Genomic DNA, 22,782 nt, shown 5'->3' on the forward strand with positions numbered 1-22,782 from the left:
TATCCTCTAGAACCCCACCCTCACCTAATTGTAGACCTCACCCCACCTCACTGTGTGTCCTCTAGAATCCCATTCACCACCTTGCTGTGCATCTCCTAAAACCACATTGCCACATCCCCTAGCCTCCCAGTGCATCCTCTAGAACCCCACCCCAACTCACTGTGTGTCCTCTAGAACCCCACCACCCACCTCATTGTGTGTCCTGTAGAACCCCACCACCCACCTCACTGTGTGTCCTCTAGAACCCCATTCACCACCTTGCTGTGCATCCTCTAGGGAGAAAGGAATAAGCTATATCAATATAAGGCATCTTTTTACCAGTATAATTGTGCCCATCCCAGGAATTGTACCAGTACACCAGTTAAAAATTACACCCCTAACAACAGAGCTATGTCCAGATAACTTTCTAGTGCTGACCAGACCATATAAGGTGTACAAATCTGCATTCACATTTCCCACTAGCAGCTAGCAAAGACTGTCACAGTTTGGCTGGCCTTCATGAGTTAATGTCTGCACAGCCATTGAATGAGCTCCGGTGCTGTTGTTGTTATTGTGCTGTTGTAACTGTGGTTGTCACTTTGCCGACCAATAAGAGCCCCAGACGCTGCTCAGTGTCCCAGCCGTGCCACCTTAGCGGCGAGTGTGGCTTTGTTTGAAGTGTCAGAAACCCCTGAAGTGCCATCCGGTCTTCGAATGCCCTTGGCTTGCACTCTGGATAGAACGGCCTTCCTTGCATTCTGGCTCGCTGGCTGGGTCCCATCCCTGACATGTACCCAGTACTGGCACTTCTGGGTCTGGTGCTCTAATGAAGCGCCGTGCGGGACCCCACTGCACGCTCTGCTCCAAGGCTTGGCTCCCAGGAGCAGCCCAAGTTCTGTGGCAGGCTAGAATACAGCTGGTGAAAGGCTCTGGTGGGCAGAGCCAAGGTATCTGGTAACAGCTGGGAAGTGTGGTGCTCAGTGTTGGCAGCCTAGCCCCCAGCAATGAGTCCAGTGTGCGCTGGGGCATTCAAAACCAGTGGTGAGTTCCAGACAGGCTCCCTCTGGTGTGTTCTGCTCCGTCTGGTAGGGGGAGCTTGGCTCTTGCAACTGCCGTGGTGTCTTCAACCTCCAGGCCTGGCTGTGTCTAGGCCACCAGTGCTGGGTCCCTCCCCCCCTCTGTGTACAGTTATCTGTGGGGAGGGCACCAGACTGGATTCTCCATCTCCCTGGCTCTGCCACTGACTTGCTGTGTGGCCTTCAGTAAGTCACTTAGACCAGCATTTTCATGGTGGGGTGGAAGGTTGGGAGCCCAAGTGCATAATGACGTGGCAACGTAAAAGTACCCGGCTAGTCATGGATGCTAGGCATCTCTAGCTCCCACTGCCTGTGTTACTGGAGGTTTGCCCGGGGAGGCTGAGAGCAGAATCTGGCTGCTTTCTATCTCAGTCTGGTCTGCTGGCTAACATCTGGATTCCCCCATATTAAACTCCAAAATGACAGAGCTCCGGGGGTTTTTGGATGCCAGGCTCAGGTTCTGTGGCCTTGGTCACTGCGGTGGCTGTCTCGCTGTAGCACAGCCTGGCATGAGGTCCAGGATACCTGTACCCTGGGGGTGCAATGGGCAGACTGAGACAGTCTCTGCAGTGCTGTCGCTCTCGCTGGGGAAGCCAGAGGGGTTGGGTCAGGATGTGTCTGCTGCCCGAGCTGCAGGAGCGTCTATTGTGGAGGAATTGTACTTAACCATTTTCGTTGTTTGCAATTAGCTCCTTTGGCCTAGGATCCAGGCTCCTCCGTGGCTGATGAGCCCTGTGTTCAGGAGGGGCCTGCTGACGGGGCTCTGTGCTCAGCCAGCGAGAAGCTCTGCTTGGATTGTGCTCTTCCTATGAATGCCACCTGCTTCTCCACATCCCGCTCTCCTGCACATGCTCCCACTGCCTGCTGGGTTCAGAGCCTGCCCCTTGCCCACAGCAGCATTTCTCTCTTGCACACACACACACGCACGCACACAGACCCAGATACACACACACAAACAGGCATGCATGGGTTCTTCCTTTCCTGTGTGTACTCTTCTTGCTGTCTGGCTGTCATTCCATGTGCCTCTCTCTGTCTGACTCTCTCCCTCCACCTATTCGCAGTGACTCCTGGAATGAAGATTTACATTGACCCCTTCACCTATGAGGACCCCAATGAGGCCGTCAGGGAATTTGCAAAGGAAATCGACATCTCTTGTGTCAAAATTGAGCAGGTGATCGGAGCAGGTAGGCTGGGCCACACTGGGCTGGGCTCTCCAACAGCCCCACAGCCTCCTTGTGGTAGCCATGCCCAGGGGCTAGGAAGGAGCTTGCTGAGCAGCTTTCACCTGTGAGACAGGGGAACTAGCTGTGGCCAGCAACAGAGGAATGGGGCCAGCCCGTGCATGTCCTGCTATGTGGGGTGCCCAACCTCAGCAGCAGGCTGCCTGTGTCAGCTGGCACTGGGTGCTCTGCGGGCAGCACACTCAGCCCCGCAAGGCAGGAACACTTCACTGCGCTCTTGAATGCTCATGCCCAGCTGGCTGACCCAGAGGGAGCAGGATTCAGCACTCCTCAGCTGGAAGGATGCGTGGGCCTGAGGAGAAGCATTTGGCACAAAACAAGGGGGAACAGCAGTGAGATTCCTGATGAACTCAGCTGCCCCCAGAAAAGAGGGGGCAGGTATTATGTGGGTCCAGTGTGCTTGGGTCATGTGCATGGGCCAGCATGCAAGGAGATGAGTTAGTGGGTAGGATGTGTGTGGGGCTGGGTGCATGGGAGGGGCATGCATGGGGCTGGGCGCATGGGAGGGTGGGTGTGTTTGGTAGAGTGGGAGCAGCAGGGTCCCTGTACAGAGGGTCTGAGTGGCAGGCAGAGCACTGGGGAGGCAAGCAGTTTGTAACCTGTGCCCTCTCCCATCTCAGGGGAGTTTGGGGAAGTGTGCAGTGGGCACCTCAAGCTGCCTGGCAAGAGAGAGATCTTTGTGGCCATCAAAACACTTAAGTCGGGTTACACGGAGAAGCAGAGACGGGACTTCCTGAGCGAGGCCAGCATCATGGGGCAGTTCGACCACCCCAATGTTATCCACCTGGAGGGTGTGGTCACCAAGAGTGCCCCTGTCATGATCATCACCGAGTTCATGGAGAATGGCTCACTGGACTCCTTTCTCCGGGTATGAGGTGCTGGGAAGTGCAGTGGCAGAGGGGATGCTGGGACCAGGGTGGGAGATGGCAAGCGGGGCCCAGCCCTTGCTGACTCACCTTTTCCTATGGCAGCGCTACACCCCTCCAGGCCAGCAGCATTCATCCTGCAGGCTGAGAGCAGCCGTACTGTGCTCTGGAAGGCTCTGCCCCAGGGCTGGGCACAGGCAGAGGGCATACACTGCTCACACACCTGTGCACACACACACGTTGTGCAAATACTGCTTGCACGCTGTGCACGCATGTTTCACGCATACACATGCGCCACTTAGCTCACAGGTAGGACACACGTTTCAAATGTGCTCAGGGTCAGATGTCGGAGTTCTGAGCCCCCAGCGGCTTCCCTGGGGACACTGGCACCCAGCCGTTCCCAGTGTGCCAAGCTCTTGTGGGATCCAGCCACAATTGTGAACATCCCATGTCAATTAATTCAGTGTAGGCTCTACATAAACATGTCTTCCAGGACACAGAGATTGATGCCAGGCTGCAGCCTACTACTTAACTTAGTGAGGAACAGACGCCCGTGGTCTGTCTACACTGCAGTTTACCACCATGTTAGCAGCATGGATTACATAACACGGGTTACAACATGACAAAACACAAGTGCAGACACATCCACACACACACTGCATACCAAGGCACACAAGGACAAATGTACGACTTGCCCAGCGCACACATTCACGATGGCCAGAGCACACGTGCACACACTGCCTGCCAGTGCACATGTGCTCACACAGTGCACAGGGCACATACATGTTCAAGGTGAAATCCTGGTTCTGTTGAAGTCAATAGAAGTTTTGCCATTGGCTTGTATAGGGGCAGGATATCACCCTCAATCCGTTCCATCTAAACCTTTGTGTGCCTCAGCCCGAGGTGAATAATTCATTGTGCTGAAAGGAATAACCCACTTAGCTGAGTGAGATGCTAGTGCCCGAATCCTGGTGTGCAAGTTGCACCTCTGTATGGCAGCAGCTCCCTAAGATCACTGCTCTGAAGGGGACATGTCCCTCCACACCCTTGCCCCCCCCCCCCACTTGTCAGGGAATTGTTGGTGTGGAAAGTTCTCTGTGGTGCATATACCTGGGAGATGCTCAGCTGGCGAATGCTGCGATTGTTGGGCAGGAATAGGTGTGACAAGGTGCCCCTGCGCCTCGAAGGCCCATTCCTGTGTCAGAGCACTAGGGCCCACAGCCCCCGTCATAGGCAGCAACACCAGGCCTCTTATTCCAACAGAAATGGCTGACAACTCTCCTTTGAGTATATGAGAGCAGCTGAATTCTGGGGCAGAGACTCAGGACTCCTGGGTCCTAGTCCTGAGTGCTGCTGACTCCTTGCGTGACTATAGGCAAGTTACTCTGCGTCTGCGTGCCTCTTTCCCTGGCCTCGTGTCGGCATGAAGTGCAAACCCATACGGACTTTTCCTGTCTCCCCCTAAGCAAAACGATGGGCAGTTCACTGTGATCCAGCTAGTGGGCATGCTGCGGGGCATCGCTGCGGGCATGAAGTACCTGGCCGACATGAACTACGTACACCGGGACCTGGCTGCCCGCAACATCCTCGTCAACAGCAACCTGGTCTGCAAGGTGTCCGACTTCGGCTTGTCCCGCTTCCTGGAGGATGACACCTCGGATCCCACCTACACCAGTGCACTGGTAAAGCTCCTATCTCCAGAGCTTGGGGGGAGGGAAGGAGATGATCAGGGGGGAGGGAGAGAGAGGAGAGGTGTGAAGAGTGAGAGAAACACGGGGGGGGGCAGTTGGCGAGCCCTCGGCCTGGTGGTGAGCCTGGCAGACTCGGCTCATTGCTGTTGGTGTGAGCACTTCCCAAAGGGCACCACACACAGGGCCTGAATAGGGAAAGGGCAGAAGGGCTCAGACATGAAAAGCCATGAAATGAGAGCCAGGCAGAGCCACAGAGAAGGGGAAGGGTCTGCACCTGGAGGGGTTCATTCATATCGGGCTGAGGATAAGCACCCTCTGTTTCACACCCACACTCCCAAGATGGGGACGATGCATTTTGTCAGACAGAGCGGCCCAGGCCGCATGGTCAGGTGCACTGCAGGGCAGAGCTAATGGCTCACAGGAATGCCAGGGTGAGGGGGCGGGGTGGAGCTGGCGGAAGGGAGGTCTTTCATAACGGGCGTGTAAGAAGATTCTGGAATTCTAGAATTTCTCATTCTGTTTCTGTCTTTGCTTCATGGTTATCCACTTCGCTGCCCTAACTGTTCATGAGGCCGCACACATCAGTTCACATCCCTGCCAGTAGCTAATGCCCTAAAACAACAGACCAGTGTATGAAACCCAGTGCTGATAAGAAATCCGGCAATAACAAACCATGAGCTTCTTCGAACGACAGCTTCTTCTAAATAGTATAAGGAAACCAATGACAGAAGAGTATTCACCGAACCACAGACATGGAGGGCTGGAAGGGTCCTCAAGAGGGCATCCAGTCCAGCCTGCTGTGGTGAGGCAGGGCCAAATATACCTAGACCATCCGTGACAGGCATTTGTCCAGCCTGTTCTTATAGACCTCCCATGACGGGGATTCCACAACCCCCCCTTGGAAGGCTATTCCAACACTTAACTATCCTTACAGACTACCTCTGCTCAACAAGCTAGGGGTATGATTCCCTGTTCACCCAGACACATTTGTGCTCGCTGTCATAGAGCTAGAGCACTGAAACCAGTGTAGCCATGGGAGCACATGGAGCATGGCACAGACTAGCTTAGCCAAGTACAAACTCATCTGAACCCTGTGGGTGTGTCTGTGGCAAAGCTAGCCCATGCCGCTGTTCGCTGCTGCCCGTGCTGCCAAGGCTGCACTACTCTGGTTAGCACGCTGCCTCAATGAGAGTTAGTGTGAGCATGTCTACATGGGCTGGGAAACACATCAACTCCGGGGGTAGACATACTCATTGTTAGAAAGCTTTTCTTAATAACTGACCTAAATCTACCTTGCTGCATATTAAGCCCATTACTTCTTGTGCTACCAGGAGTGGACATGGTGATCAGCTGATTGCCATCCTCTTTATAACAGCCCTGAACAGATTTGAAGACTGCTATCCGGTTTCCCGCCCCCGTCTTTTTTTCTCATGACTAAACATGCCCAGCTTTTTAATCTTTCCTCGTAGGTCAAGTGTTCTTGATCATTTTTGTTGTTCTCCCCCAGACTCTCTTCAGTTTCTCCACATCTTTCCTAAAATGTGGCGCCCAGAACTGGACACAGGACTCCAGCTGGGGCCTCACCAGTGCCAATTACAGCGGGACAGTTACCTCCCATGTCTTACATACAACACTCCTGTTAATACACCCCAGCATGATATTAGCCTCGTTAGCAACTGCATCACACTGTTGACTCCTGTTCAGTTTGTGATCCGCTATAACCCCTAGATCCTTTTCAGCAGCACTAACACCTAGCTAGTTATTCCCCATTTTGTACATGTGCATTTGATTTTAACTTCCTAAGGGAAGTACTGTGCACCTGCCTTTATTAAATTTCATCTTGTTGATTTCAGACCAATTCTCCAATTTATCAAGGCTGTTTTGAATTCTAATCCTTTACTCCAAAGTGCTTGCAGCCCTTCCCACCTGCACGTCACAAATTTTATAAGAATATTCTCCATCCAAGTCACTATGGAAATATTGATTAATCTGGATCTATGACAGACCCCTGTTGGTCCCCACTAGATGTATACTTCCAGTTTGTCAGTGAACCATTGATAGCTACTCTTTGGTACAGTTTTTCAACCAAATGTGAGCACCTCTAGACCACATTTCCCTAGTGTGCTGATGAGAATTTCATATGGGACTGTGTCAAAAGGCTCATTAAAATCAAGATAGATCATGTCTACAGCTTCTCCCCATCCACTTGGTTGAGTAACCCTGTCAAAGAAGGAAATTAGGTTGGTTTGGCATTTGTTCTTGACAAATCTATGTTGGCTGTCACTTCCTACCCTATTATTCTCTTGGTGCTTACAAATTGTTAACAATTTGTTCCAGTCTCTTTCCAGGAATTGCAGTTATGCTGATTGGTCTATAATTTCCCGGGTCCTCTTTGTTCCCCTTTTTAAAGATGAGTACTATGTTTGCCCTTCTCCAGTCCTCTGGTACCTCACCTGTCCTCCATGAGTTCTTGGAGATGATCGCTAACGGTTCTGAGATTGCTTCAGCTCCACTCCACTAACCCGCAAACCAAAAATTCCCCACAAATAACCCACCAGTTTCTTCCAACTTCTCAGCAAAGACTTGACTAGCAGAAGCAGCATAATGCTGACATCTCACAGTACAAAGGCCTCGTTGGTGAATGAGACTACAGCACATTTACTAGGACTCAGAGAAGGAGAGTCATGAATAATTAAAACTTCACTGCACTGTTAAAGTCAGTGAACAAGGTACAGTTGTTAGTCAAGATGTTTGCTTTTTGCTTGCTAGTTTGCAGAATTCATTACTGTGCTGTAAGTCTCCCAACTGTTGGCTGAAATGCATTTTTCATAGATTCATGGATGCATGGATCATAAGGACAGAAGGAGCCATTGTGATTATCAGTCTGGTCTGATTCCTGTGTTGGGCCATAAGACTTCCCTGAATTAATTCCTGTTTGAATTAGATCAGCTGTTTTAGAAAAAAACATCCAATCTTGATTTAAAATTTTCCAGTAATGGAATATCCACCCCAGCCCTTGGTAAATTATTCCAGTTGTTAATTACCCTCACTGTTAAAAATGTATGCCTTATTTCCAGTCTGAATTTATCTAGCTTCAACTTTGAGCAATTAAACGTTTTATAGCTTTGCCTGCTAGAGTGAAAAGTCTGCAATTATCAAATTTCTGTTTCCCATGTAGTTAAATATAGAATCTGATCAAATCACCCCTTAACCTTTTCTTTGTTAAGATAATCAGACTGAGCTCCTTGAGTCTTTCATCCTGTTAATTCCTTTTAAATATTGGCCCCACATTAGCTTTTTCCAGTCCTCTGGAACTTCCCTATTTCCCCAATACATTGAAAATCAACATTAGCAGTTCAGAAAGCTCCTTTTGTATGTAAGGTATCAGGACCTGCTGATTTTTAAATGTCTAGCTTTAGTACTGCTGTTTAACATCCTCCTTAGTTACGGTTGGAATGGAAAGTATTTCATTATCTTCCTATCTTATAGCTATATCATCTGGATACTTTCCAAATTTGGAACAGAAATATTTATTGAACACTTCTGCCTTTTCTGCATTATTATTGACAATTCTACCATTTCCATCTAGTAATATTCCTATACTGTTGTCAGGATTCATGTTGTTCCTAGTATACTTTAAAAACTTCTTACTGTCCTTAACTTTGTTGACCATAGAGTTCTTGAATCCTTTGCTTCCCTTATCAATTTTCTACAATTCTTAAATTATTATTTATATTCATTACTATCAACTTCCTTTCCTTCCATTTGTTATATATGGGGGGTTTATATCTGATTTCTCTTCTTCTCTAAGACAGGCTCTTTGTTTAACCAGTGTGGGCTTTTTTCTAGATAGTGAGATTGTTGGCTTTTTGGCATCTAGTAAAATATTTTCAAACAATTCCCAATTATCATTCACATTTTTCTATTTAATGTTTTTCTCCCAGCTTGCTTTTTCTCAGTAGTGTTTTCAGCTTTGTGAAATATGCCCTTTTAAAGCCTCAACTATAGCAATTTGGACTTTATTCTGTTTGCACATAACAAATATAATTAATCCATGATCAACTGTACCTAAGCTATCACTAATGTTTAGTTCTGTGATCAATTCCTCTTTATCTGTCAAAATAAGGTCTAATATAGGATGCCTTCATTGTGTATGCAACACTTTTTTGAGACAGAAAATTGTCATCTATAATATTTAGAAATTCCAAGGATGTTTTACTACTGGCAGAATGAAATCTCCAGCATACGTCACTCAGATTGAAGTCCCCCGTGACACCACAGGGTTTTTTTCCTACACATTATAGATAGGTGGTTAAGAAGGCAAATCATCTTGTTCTCTATTGTGCTTTGGTGGTCTGTAGCAGACACCAATTAGTACCCCCATCTTGTGCTTTATATTGATCCACAAACATTCAAAATAATTGCTTCCAAGTTGTCAGTGACTCAAAAACAGGTAATGCCATTGTTTATATAGAATGCCACTCCCCATCCCCTTTGAGCCTTCATAAATAGGTTACAACTATTCATTTTAACATTCCAATTATGTGAATCATCCCCCCAGATTTCAGTAATACCAATTAAATCAAATTTATGCTCATAAATGAGCAATTCAGATTCTTCCTGTTTATTGCCCAGGCTCCTAGCACTGGTGTATAGTCAATTTAGGAATTTCTCCTCTTCGTGTCCTTTGGTGTCTTGACTGATTTTGTTCTCAACCTCTTGGTTTTGTGTTAAATGAATATTCATTTGTTCCTCCCCTTTTGTTACTAGTTTAACACCCTCCTGGCTACTCAAGCCAGCCTGTCCCCTTGAGGATTGGTTGCCGTTCTACTCAGGTGGAAGCCATCCAAACTATACAGCTCCCTCTTCCACAGAAGGTAGAAAAATGTGCCAGAAAACCCAAGCCCTCCACCCTCCACCACTTACCTAGCCAGTGATTCACTTCCAGAATCTTCTGCCTTTCATCGCTCCTAGGACAGGAAAGATCTTTGAGAAGACCATTTGAACATTCCTCTCCCTCAACACTCTTCTGAGTTCCCTGAAGCCATGTATAGCCGGGGAGGTATCGCGTGAAGCAGCATTGTTAGTACCTATAAGCACCATCACAAATGGATCCTTCCCACTGACTTCAGATGCGCATCGAGTCTTAGAGTCACAGCTCCACTTTCACTCTCTTCTTCAAGGAGCGATCCAGCAACAGCCCTTTAGAGATGGTGGCCATGGTTGTAACCATCTGCCTTGGTAACAGGAACCATTCCATCCATCCAGAGTTTGGGGAGCGTTACTGCTCTCTGTGATTCCTCATGCAGTGAGAGAGACAGCCAAAGGGTCTGATTGCCAGAGACATTCAGAAGACGGCCAGCGATTGGGACTCTTTCCTAGAAGGTGTGCTAATGTAAGCAAGGCCTGTTTCCCTTCGCGTAGAGATGCAAGCACAGGGGGACGGATCAGACCTGGTCTAAGTGGAGATAGAGGTGGTTAGGGACTCCACAGCCCTCTGTGGAGATAGAGGTGGTTAGGGACTATTTAGAAAAGCTGGACGTGCACAAGTCCATGGGGCCGGACGAGTTGCATCCGAGAGTGCTGAAGGAATTGGCGGCTGTGATTGCAGAGCCATTGGCCATTATCTTTGAAAACTCGTGGCGAACCGGGGAAGTCCCGGATGACTGGAAAAAGGCTAATGTAGTGCCAATCTTTAAAAAAGGGAAGAAGGAGGATCCTGGGAACTACAGGCCAGTCAGCCTCACCTCAGTCCCTGGAAAAATCATGGAGCAGGTCCTCAAAGAATCAATCTTGAAGTACTTGCATGAAAGGAAAGTGATCAGGAACAGCCAGCATGGATTCACCAAGGGAAGGTCATGCCTGACTAATCTAATCGCCTTTTATGATGAGATTACTGGTTCTGTGGATGAAGGGAAAGCAGTGGATGTATTGTTTCTTGACTTTAGCAAAGCTTTTGACACGGTCTCCCACAGTATTCTTGTCAGCAAGTTAAGGAAGTATGGGCTGGATGAATGCACTATAGGGTGGGTAGAAAGCTGGCTAGATTGTCGGGCTCAACGGGTAGTGATCAATGGCTCCATGTCTAGTTGGCAGCCGGTGTCAAGTGGAGTGCCCCAGGGGTCGGTCCTGGGGCCGGTTTTGTTCAATATCTTCATAAATGATCTGGAGGATGGTGTGGATTGCACTCTCAGCAAATTTGCGGACGATACTAAACTGGGAGGAGTGGTAGATACGCTGGAGGGGAGGGATAGGATACAGAAGGACCTAGACAAATTGGAGGATTGGGCCAAAAGAAATCTGATGAGGTTCAATAAGGATAAGTGCAGGGTCCTGCACTTAGGACGGAAGAATCCAATGCACCGCTACAGACTAGGGACCGAATGGCTAGGCAGCAGTTCTGCGGAAAAGGACCTAGGGGTGACAGTGGACGAGAAGCTGGATATGAGTCAGCAGTGTGCCCTTGTTGCCAAGAAGGCCAATGGCATTTTGGGATGTATACGTAGGGGCATAGCGAGCAGATCGAGGGACGTGATCGTCCCCCTCTATTCGACATTGGTGAGGCCTCATCTGGAGTACTGTGTCCAGTTTTGGGCCCCACACTACAAGAAGGATGTGGATAAATTGGAGAGAGTCCAGCGAAGGGCAACAAAAATGATTAGGGGTCTAGAACACATGACTTATGAGGAGAGGCTGAGGGAGCTGGGATTGTTTAGCCTGCAGAAGAGAAGAATGAGGGGGGATTTGATAGCTGCTTTCAACTACCTGAAAGGGGGTTCCAAAGAGGATGGCTCTAGACTGTTCTCAATGGTAGCAGATGACAGAACGAGGAGTAATGGCTTCAAGTTGCAGTGGGGGAGGTTTAGATTGGATATTAGGAAAAACTTTTTCACTAAGAGGGTGGTGAAACACTGGAATGCGTTGCCTAGGGAGGTGGTGGAATCTCCTTCCTTGGAAGTTTTTAAGGTCAGGCTTGACAAAGCCCTGGCTGGGATGATTTAACTGGGAATTGGTCCTGCTTCGAGCAGGGGGTTGGACTAGATGACCTTCAGGGGTCCCTTCCAACCCTGATATTCTATGATTCTATGATTCTATGATTCTATGACTTGCACCCGATCATGAATTCCAGGCGCAAACTCAAGTGCCCCATGTAAGGGTGAGTCTTTGCCATGCTAGCGGAGGGACCAGGGAAATGCTCTCACTTGGGGCAGTGGCTCAAGCTTGAGTAACAGCCACCCAGCCGAGGTTCACTGCCACGCTCTCCTGTTCTGTGTGGCTGGCGCACCTGTGGGAAGGGAGAGAAATGCCACGTGCAGACCCCACGCCTGTGTGCCATTGCCTCCTGGCACACGTAACAGCTGGATTGGAGAAGTGCTGAAATGGACATGAATTGGGCCCAGGGTGACTCTGCTGAGGAACAACAGTCCTGAAGCATGGGAATGTCACCTGCCCTGCAGAGAGGAGTGTTGTGTTTTATAGGAATGCAGTGCTGGCCAGTAGTATTTGCCTTTCATGGCTGGACTGGCTGGAAGATGCTAGGATGAAGTTCTCTGTCTAGGCCTCTGGAACTTCCTCGTCCCCAGTCTGGGTCCTTGAGCACTCATGCTGCATCTGATCCCTCTTGGGGCACCTTCTCTGCTCAATCCAGACCTGGAAAGCTTTTCATTTTATCTGAAGTTCAGTGGGTCTGATCAGACCACAGAGGGCATTTAGGGTAATTGCACTGTTACTGTGTCTAGCATCTGTAGTGGTCTGAGACTGTTTCACCTAACAGGACCCCTGGTAAGAGGGAGTAGATAATTATTATTCACGTGGACCAGATCTGTCTCACCTCAGCCAGCTTAAACCAATAGTGACTCCAATGCATTTACTCTGTTTACATGAGGGTAACAGCAGAACCTGGACCTATATGACCCTCTACAATAAAAAGATAGCCACAAATCTTCCAGCATGGGAACTCTAGCCCCAGGAGTATCATGCATCCCACAAATGTTGAACAATTAAACAGGGCATCTTTTAAATATCAGCATTTATCCTTCCACTGGGATAACTAGCTGACAGCAAGAGGATGGAGAGAAACTCAAGAGAGAAGAGTCAAGATTTTCTATATTTTTACATACTAATTTTTCTTCAAATGAATCTATTGGCACAAGCAGCCTTAGGTATGGGAGTCCAGAGATCACAGCAGTTTGTAGGAGAATGGTACTCATATAAACCCAGTCTGTAGGCAGCCTGCAGTCAGAGCAGCTCAGGGTTTCATCCTTCTTGCAAGACAGGGAGGAATAAATTGATTCATGTCCGGCTAGCCCACTGGTTCCAAAAGGGCAGTCCTTGTCTAACCCTGCATAGGAGTACTGATTTGTGTAAGTGTGGAGAGGGGTAAATTCTGGTCAAGGAACTTTGGCATGTTAGTAATTTCATTGCTCAGAATTCTAGTTATCTGGCCCAGTGGCTCCATTTCACTGGTTCATTGTATGCAAAGACTCCAGATCTCATCCTTCTCTCTTTCTCTCACTTTCCTTCTCTCTGTTCCTTTCCTGCAGGGTGGGAAGATCCCGATCCGGTGGACGGCACCAGAAGCAATTCAGTATAGGAAATTCACATCAGCCAGCGACGTGTGGAGCTACGGCATCGTCATGTGGGAGGTGATGTCATATGGGGAGCGGCCGTACTGGGATATGACCAATCAAGATGTAAGTTATCAAGAGAGATGTGGTGGAAACATTGAAATCTGCCGTAGGCATGGAAAAGGCAAAGGCTCCCTACATGGTTAGGCTGAACTCAGCCTGAAGCGTGCTGGGGGGATTCTCTGGTCATGAACTCAGCCTGAAGCGTGCTGGGGGGATTCACTTCATGGCCAAATCCTTTGGCAGAAACAATAGGGCTGGCTCTCACCTCCTCTCAGGCCCATATATGTCTCTGTGGCTAGGTGCAGGGGCCATACAGGAGGTACAAGGGTCCAGAGAAGAATTCCTCCAGCTCAGAAGTAGCATAGGGCTGACATAAGCAGCCTATACCACTCCCCCTTGCAAGCTGTAGGGTAGGGAGCATGTCAGAGGTGAGAGGGGACCCTTTGGGGGCGGGGGATGTGCTCTTTTAGTGCTGAGTGCTAAGGGGGATCTCCCATAGGCAGTCCAAAGAAGGCCCCTGGGGCACTGGGGAGGGTTTCAGTCCCTGCTGCAGCACAGGATATGGGGGGTGCCACGGTGACATAAAGCCACTATAGCAGGCTTCCTCAGGCACCAGCAGGCCTAGTGGTCAGGCTGCAGCCAAACAGCCTCTCCGCTGCTGGGCCCGCAGGCTCAAGGTCACAGTTCATTGCCCCCATGGTGTCCTCCACGATCTCTCAGGCAGCTGGAGGAAGAGGGAAGGACAGCGGAACCCAGGCCCTCCCCTGCAACCAGGTCCTGGCTCAGGGCCCTCGGGGAGAGAGGTGGCTCCGTCCCTTGTGGCTGCCACACCTGATCAGCATCCCCTGGGCTGCTTCCTACCATCCCTCTTTCCTTTCAGTGTCGGGTGTGGCCCCAGCCTTCTGTTTACACAATCTCATTAGTTCGGGGCTTCAGTCCGGCGGTGGGGGGGTGCTGCTTCCCAGCTCACCCTCAGAGTCTAGTTGTGAGTCCCCACCTTAGTCAGAGGGAAGGGGGATCCCAGCCGAGTCTTACTCACAGTCGTGGTTAGGGTTGCCAGGCATCCAGTTTTTGACTAGAACGCCTGGTAGAAAAGGGACCCTGGCGGCTTCAGTCAGCACGTTAACCAGGCGGTTAAAAGTCTGGTCGGCAGTGCAGTGGGGCTAACCTGGCTCTGTGCAGCTCCCCGGAAGCAGCCGCCATGTCCGGCTCCTAGGTGCCTGGGTGGCCAGGGAGGCTCCGGCCGCTGCCCCTGCCCTGAACGCTGCCTCTGCAGCTCCCATTGGCTGGGAACTGTGGCCAGTCAGAGCTGTGGGGGCGGTGCCTGTGGGTGTAGACACTGCACAGAGCTGCCTGGTTGCCCCTGCACCTAGGAGCCGGACATGGCTGCTGCTTCCGGGAGCCACGCGGAGCCAGGGAGGGAGGGAGGGAGGGCGGGCAGGGTGGAAGCCAGTCAGTCCTGCTGTGCTGCTGACCAGGAACCACCTGAGGTAAGTGCCGCCCGACTAGAGTCCGCACCCCAAACCCCCTCCCAGACCCCGAACCCCTGCCCCAGATCAGAACCCCCTCCCACACCCTAACTCCCTCCCAGAGGTCGCACCCCTCACCTCCTCTTGGCACCCCATTCCCCTGCCCAGCCCTGAGCCGCCTTTTGGAGCCCACACCCTGCACCCCAACCCCATCCCTGCACCCCAACGCCAGCCCTGATGCCCCTCCCACACCCAAACTTCCTCCTGGAGCCCGCACCCCCTCCTACACCCCAACCCCAGCCCTGATGCCCCTCCTGCACCCAAACTCTCTCCTGGTGACTGCGCCCTGCACCCTTTCAGCTGAAATACAGCTGGCTGTATTTCAAGGAATCCCTGTTGAGGTTACAGGGACAAACCATCCCGATGAGTCGAAAGAATAGTAAATATGGCAGGCGACCAGCTTGGCTTAATGGTGAAATCCTAGCGGATCTTAAACATAAAAAAGAAGCTTACAAGAAGTGGAAGGTTGGACATATGACCAGGGAAGAGTATAAAAATATTGCTTGGGCATGTAGGAATGATATCAGGAGGGCCAAATCGCACCTGGAGCTGCAGCTAGCAAGAGATGTCAAGAGTAAAAAGAAGGGTTTCTTCAGGTATGTTGGCAACAAGAAGAAAGCCAAGGAAAGTGTTGGCCCCTTACTGAATGAGGGAGGCAACCTAGTGACAGAGGATGTGGAAAAAGCTAATGTACTCAATGCTTTTTTTGCCTCTGTTTTCACTAACAAGGTCAGCTCCCAGACTGCTGCACTGGGCATCACAAAATGGGGAAGAGATGGCCAGCCCTCTGTGGAGATAGAGGTGGTTAGGGACTATTTAGAAAAGCTGGACGTGCACAAGTCCATGGGGCAGGACGAGTTGCATCCGAGAGTGCTGAAGGAATTGGTGGCTGTGATTGCAGAGCCATTGGCCATTATCTTTGAAAACTCGTGGCAAACGGGGGAAGTCCCGGATGACTGGAAAAAGGCTAATGTAGTGCCAATCTTTAAAAAAGGGAAGAAGGAGGATCCTGGGAACTACAGGCCAGTCAGCCTCACCTCAGTCCCTGGAAAAATCATGGAGCAGGTCCTCAAAGAATCAATCCTGAAGCACTTACATGAGAGGAAAGTGATCAGGAACAGCCAGCATGGATTCACCAAGGGAAGGTCATGCCTGACTAATCTAATTGCCTTTTATGATGAGATTACTGGTTCTGTGGATGAAGGGAAAGCAGTGGATGTATTGTTTCTTGACTTTAGCAAAGCTTTTGACACGGTCTCCCACAGTATTCTTGTCAGCAAGTTAAAGAAGTATGGGCTGGATGAATGCACTATAAGGTGGGTAGAAAGCTGGCTAGATTGTCGGGCTCAACGGGTAGTGATCAATGGCTCCATTTCTAGTTGGCAGCCGGTATCAAGTGGAGTGCCCCAAGGGTCGGTCCTGGGGCCGGTTTTGTTCAATATCTTCATAAATGATCTGGAGGATGGTGTGGATTGCACTCTCAGCAAATTTGCGGATGATACTAAACTGGGAGGAGTGGTAGATACGCTGGAGGGGAGGGATAGGATACAGAAGGACCTAGACAAATTGGAGGATTGGGCCAAAAGAAATCTGATGAGGTTCAATAAGGATAAGTGCAGGGTCCTGCACTTAGGATGGAAGAATCCAATGCACCGCTACAGACTAGGGACCGAATGGCTAGGCAGCAGGTCTGCAGAAAAGGACCTAGGGGTGACAGTGGACGAGAAGCTGGATATGAGTCAACAGTGTGCCCTTGTTGCCAAGAAGGCCAATGGCATTTTGGGATGTATAAGTAGGGGCATAGCGAGCAGATCGAGGGACGTGATCGTTCCCCTCTATTCGACATTGGTGAGGCCTGATCTGGAGTACTGTGTCCAGTTTCGGGCCCCACACTACAAGAAGGATGTGGATAAATTGGAGAGAGTCCAGCGAAGGGCAACAAAAATGATTAGAGGTCTAGAACACCTGATTTATGAGGAGAGGCTGAGGGAGCTGGGATTGTTTAGTCTGCAGAAGAGAAGAATGAGGGGGGATTTGGTAGCTGCTTTCAACTACCTGAAAGGGGGTTCCAAAGCGGATGGCTCTAGACTGTTCTCAATGGTAGCAGATGACAGAACGAGGAGTAATGGTCTCAAGTTGCAGTGGGGGAGGTTTAGATTGGATATTAGGAAAAACTTTTTCACTAAGAGGGTGGTGAAACACTGGAATGCGTTACCTAGGGAGGTGGTTGAATCTCCTTCCTTAGAGGTTTTTAAGGTCAGGCTTGACAAAGCCCTGGCTGGGATGATTTAACTGGGAATTGGTCCTGCTTCAAGCAGGGGGTTGGACTAGATGACGTTCAGGGGTCCCTTCCAACCCTGATATTGTATGATTCTTTCCTGCACCCCTAACCCCTCATTCCTAGCCCCACCTCAGAGGCCACACCCCAACCCCCTGCCCCAACCCCCTGTTCCCGCACTCCAAACCCCTCAGTCCCAGCCTTCACCTGCACCCCAAACCCCTCATCCCTGGCCCCACCTCAGACCCCACATCTCCAGCCAGAGCCTGCACACCCTCCCACACCCCAACCCTCTACCCCAGCTGTGAGCCCATTCCCACACTCTGAATCCCTTGGTCCCAGTCCAGAGCCCCCTCCTATAACCCAAACCCTACATCCCCAGCCCCACCCCGGAGTCCTCACCCCCTCCCGCATACCAACCCCCTGCCCCAGCCCAGTGAAAGTGAGTGAGGATGAGGGAGGGCAAGCGATGGAGGGAGGGGGGATGGAGGGAGTGGGTGCAGGGCCTCTGAGAAGGGGCGGGGCGAGGGCATTTGGTTTTGTGCAGTTAGAAAGTTGGCAACCCTACCCTTCCCCTGTAGATTGCTCTGCCTCAGCAGCTGCAGCCAGACTCTCCTCCCCCTGCCGGAGCTCCCTTTATAAGCAGGTCCTCCCTAGGGAGCATGCCAGGCAGCTGCTGAGGGCCAGGCCTTCTTGGCCCAGACGACTCCACCACTCCTTTTACCTTAAACCCCCTCACAGCCACCTTGCCCCTTCTTCCCTCTTGGGAGGTGCAGCAGAGTCTAACCCTCCATTGAAACCCATCAGCTCCATGGAACTAGCATGGTCTTAGCGGTAAGGCTCTGCCTTGTGAAGGATCCACAGCTGGGGACAGTCACTATCAGGCAATGACGGTGAAGATCAGGAGAGCCCCTGCACAGAGCACCGGAGAATGGAAACATTCTGCACTGTAAAGGCCTTGTTGCCTGGGACATTCCCTCGCAGCAAGCCTCAGGACTCAGACACCCTTCTGTGAGAGCCCCCGACCCGTCCTTTCCCTGCTAGAGCCCATTTTCAGAGCCTTTCCTCCCAGGCCATTCTTGTATCCTGCGCTCTCCACGAGCTGGGCATGGTTCTGGCTGGTGACGGAAGACTGTTGTGTGCAGTCAGCTGTTTCCATCCTTGGGGGGCAAACAGGCATTAGTGCAAGATGGAGGCCCCAAATGTGTGTGTCACTTACTCTGGGACCTGGAGATTCCCCTGTGCTCTGCCCCCTTATCTCAGTGCAGGGACATAGCTGTGATTTACACCTCCTCGTCGTGGAAATGCAGCCACTCCCACAGTTCCTCTCTTCCAGACAGAATAGTTCACCAAATTCCACCCCTTTGGGGTGTCCCAGGAGTGCTCTATGAAGGAGGGTTATCTGTAGATTTGTGAATGTGTAATTAGCTAATAGAAAGAGCACCAGCAAGTGGCACTTAAGGATATGTAGCATTGTTCATAAGTCAGGCATGGTAAACGGGTGTTTGCAAATGGCTTCCTAGTTAACACTAGCGTAACCGACGTCCAACTGCACCGATCCAACGCATCCTTCTGTGCCCAGCATTTCCCTCTCCCTGGCGGGTGCGTAGGAATGTAGGTGTAGGTGCTCACAAGAACTCCGTTATATCTGGAGGCCACCGCCCTCCTTCTCAGGGAGAGAGACCCCAGCTCCCTCCCCCTTCTCTCACCTGCTGAGGGACGGGCGCAGAGGTGGTTGGAATATTTTTGACAAAGCCAAAACATTTTTCAGAGGCATGTCAGTTTTCACCAGTCCAGAGCTCTATAAAAACTTAATAATGGCCCTACTGGGTCAGACCAATGGTCCATCTAACCCAGTATCCTGTCTCTGACAGTGGCCAATGCCAAGTGCTTCAGAGGGAATGAACAGAACAGGGCAATTATCGAGTGATCGAATCCCTGTCGTCCAGGCCCAGCTTCTGGCAGTCAGAGGTGGCTCACTTCTGACCAGGCTATAGCCTTGTGGTTAGGGCACTGGTCTTGCATGTGGGAGACCAAGGCTTGAGTCCTTGTTCAGCCCAACTCAGTATAATCTGTGACAAAAACTCAGCTCTGAACTGGGAAGAGTTTAGGCCTTTGGAGCTGGGTCTGCCACATCCCAGGCCAGCGCCCTAGCCACCTCGCTGTAGAGTGTGCGAGTTAGTGTCTGTCTGGTCAGACGTGACCTTGGACCCAAAACTTCCCACTGCAGATTAGCCTCCTGAGTCCAGGGTGTGAGAGTCGGAAGGAGCCAGGAAGAGGAGGTGAGGCAGAGAGCTCAGGGCTGGCAGCTGGGTAGGTGGGGATTTGCTGGGTCAATGCCAGATCCAAGATCCTGATGCCTGTGTGATGACTGTCCCCAGCCCCACTCCCCCTGTGCGCCCCCTTCCCTCCTTTCTGTCTTGGATAGATCTGCCAGCCGGAGAAAGAGCAGGGAGAGGGGACAGTTCACATCTCTCAGGAGAGGGTTTTCTCCAGCCCTTGACCAGGAGCCGAGAGCCGCACAAAGCACACTAGCGATTCCTCAGGTTAGGCCCGGAAAGGCTGAGCGGGGCACATCCTCACTGGCCAGTGCTGCTGCTTGGAATGGTGGGCGAGGGGCTTGTGGGATCCAGACACAGTTTAGCACTTGTGAGGATGTGGGCATGTCCCAGCAGCATTGTAGTGAGCGCAGAGCTCTCCCTGCACGCAGCTTTGTCACTGCACCTCAGCACCACCCTGCACCCAGCCCTGGGCTCTGCCAATGTCCCTCAGTGCTGATTGGCAGCCCCCCGCGATTCCAGTCCTTGGCTCAACGCAGAGATGTGCGGCTCCGTGGTACCCCTCCATCCTGACCAGTAGCCCACCTGCTATTCCAGCTCTGGATTCCCTTTGCACACCCTCAGCTCTGCCAATGCCCCTCAGTTATGACTGGCAGCCCCCTGCTCTTCCAAGCCTCACATTACAGGTCGGTACATGCACACACGTATTTGACCCTATACCTTGGACTTGATCTCCCACCTTCCGCTGCTATTCCAGTTCTGCGCTCCCCACACGGTTCTGCCCGAATCCTGACTCATTGTATCCGTGTTGTTCTCATTCAGGGTCTCTCTCCACAGCAGGGAATGAGTTGCACTATATTGTACTGCATTGTATATGGTGACTTGCTGTTCTCATGTAGCTAAGCAATCCTTAGGGTTACGTGTGTGACCTTTGCATTGCCACCTTCTCTGGGGTGAGCTCTTCCTTCTCTCTCATTGCTAGGCAAGTGCCGTAGCTGACTGCAGTCTCTGAGACTCTGACATTTCATTTAGTCGGCACAAGGGGCTCTTGTCTGGAGCCAGAGCAGCCTGCTCTGAAGTGCCCACCGCTTTGTCTCCTCTTTCTGTCGCGCTGGCGACCAGCTAGTTCTGTGCCCCAGGGCACAACCCAGGGGATGCCCAGGGGGATGACAAGAGAGCTTCCCAGAAGCCTTCCTCGCTGCGTGGCTCTGTGTGAGGAACAGGCTGCCCTCTGAACAGACCATACCACATTCGAACAGCCTCCTGACTCTGATGCACCCGCATCACTCTGGCCAGGGCGGCAGCTGCACGGGCCAGACACTGTTAATGGTGGCAAAGGAAAGGGGCAGGATGTTCCTAGGGGAAGCCCTACTGGGCGTGAGGATGCATGTAGGTACTGTATGCATGGAGAGGCCAGCATCCCCCAGGCATACATGGGGGCATAGAGAAGCCAAAGAGGCAACCGAGCAGCAGCTCCTAAGCACGAGTCTATATGCCAGCACAAGTCTATATGCCAGCTGTTTTCTTGCAGGCTTTTGTGAAAGGTTTTCTAGCCTCCGCTCCATGGGTGACCCTGCTGCCTTTCCCTCCCCATTCTGTTATCCATGCTGGAGCTTAGGTTGCTCCTGCAGTCGGGGCAGTGGTGTGGACCTGGCTCAGGGTGTGTCTGCACTGCAAATAAAAGCCTGCGGCTGGCCTGTGCCAGCTGACTTGGGCTTGGGCTGCAGGGCTCTTTCATTGCAGTGGAGACTGCCAGGCTCAGGCTGCAGCCCTGGCTCTAGGACCCTCCCATCTCTGAGGAGTCTGGCCCTGGAAGTCTGAGCCCCGAAGCCTGAGCCCCGCAAGCCAGCCCTGCATCCCTGAGTCGGCTGGCATGGGGCAGCCATGGGTGTCGAGCTGCAGTGTAGACATACCCTAAGTACACACAGCTGCCTGGGAGGCCGTGGTCAGTACAGCCCCATCTGATTAAATGGCACCAGTGCACAGAAAGGCCGGGGACCATTAGAATGGAGGGATCAGAGAACACTGCCAGTGGGGAGGGGACATGTGGCAGAGCTGCCCCATTAGTAACCCAGGTCTGCCCCTCAGGCTCCATTCCATGGATGGGGCCAGGGAGCAAACCAGGTGTTTCCTTCCCACTGTGGGTGTCACTACCATAAAAATAACTGACCTGCCTATGCTTGCAGAGGTATGTCACCAGTGATTCAGTGCGACAGAGGGACCCAGCCCCTGTGGTCTAAGGTTGTCCATGCCCGGTACTCCCTGAAGACGAGATGATGAACAATGCGAATTCAGCGGGCACTGCTTTGGCACACGATACTTGCGCTGTCCCACTCCTCCTTGCTACTCCCACTGCATTGACCTTGTCACTGCGGTTTCTCTTGCAGGTGATAAATGCAATAGAGCAGGATTATCGGCTGCCCCCTCCCATGGACTGCCCCAATGCCTTGCACCAGTTAATGCTTGACTGCTGGCAGAAGGACCGGAACCACAGGCCCAAATTCGGGCAGATTGTCAACACGTTAGACAAAATGATCCGAAACCCCAATAGCCTGAAAGCCATGGCACCCCTCTCCTCCGGGTAGGTATCTCTTCTGTCGCCTCTGAGCGTCTCTTTCAAACTGAGCTCCATCAATGCCAGGTACCATCAATGTCCACACCAGACTGTGAAATCTGAAGGTATGCCTGGGCATTTCCATTATTTACAGGTAGCGGTGCCTTCCGATGGTTGGAGCGGAGGCACCTCCGTTTGGTCGGGATTAACAGTGCGTATGTCCTCCTCTGTAACATGTCCCGAGCCATGCGTTACAAAGAAAACTGGGAGAATACAAAGAGGTTTCTACAGGCTTCAGCTCACTGGGCAGCATTTTTAAGTTCTCTTAGAAAACCAAGGACCCAGGTTCTAGTTCAGACATTGACCTTTGCCAAGTAATGGATCCATTACATGGCTCGAGTTCCTGGTGAGCATGTGTAGAAGATATCCTGGGGAGGAGACAGTGTCAGAAATCCAGATACTATTTGTGACAGTGGGCTGCCTTTTCAACCTGTCACGGCCCCGGTGTCGGACGAAAGGCCATTGATAACAGGGTGGGTTTGCAAAAAGCTGAAAAGGAAAAGGGAGGATTCGTTTCTTTTACAGAAATAACCGAACTTTCCCAACTCTGATTTTGTGTCATGAGGGAATAGCTGGTACTGGGGCTGGGTGTCTTGCTT

General features: G+C 51.1%; 1 protein-coding gene across 1 annotated transcript in view; it reads left to right on the forward strand.

The window, feature by feature from the left end:
* The window catches only part of EPHB2 (EPH receptor B2), a 209,041-nt gene that overhangs the window by 174,901 nt on the left and 11,358 nt on the right, over window positions 1-22,782 (forward strand). Inside the window, exons 10-14 of the mRNA XM_077837254.1 lie at window positions 2,117-2,239; window positions 2,917-3,164; window positions 4,629-4,844; window positions 13,397-13,546; window positions 21,957-22,150. Coding sequence (XP_077693380.1) covers window positions 2,117-2,239; window positions 2,917-3,164; window positions 4,629-4,844; window positions 13,397-13,546; window positions 21,957-22,150 — 931 coding nt within the window. The remainder of the gene's footprint in view (window positions 1-2,116; window positions 2,240-2,916; window positions 3,165-4,628; window positions 4,845-13,396; window positions 13,547-21,956; window positions 22,151-22,782) is intronic.

Source organism: Eretmochelys imbricata, chromosome 18 (genome assembly GCF_965152235.1).
Source record: "Eretmochelys imbricata isolate rEreImb1 chromosome 18, rEreImb1.hap1, whole genome shotgun sequence".
In the NCBI taxonomy this organism is placed as follows: Eukaryota; Metazoa; Chordata; order Testudines; family Cheloniidae; genus Eretmochelys; species Eretmochelys imbricata.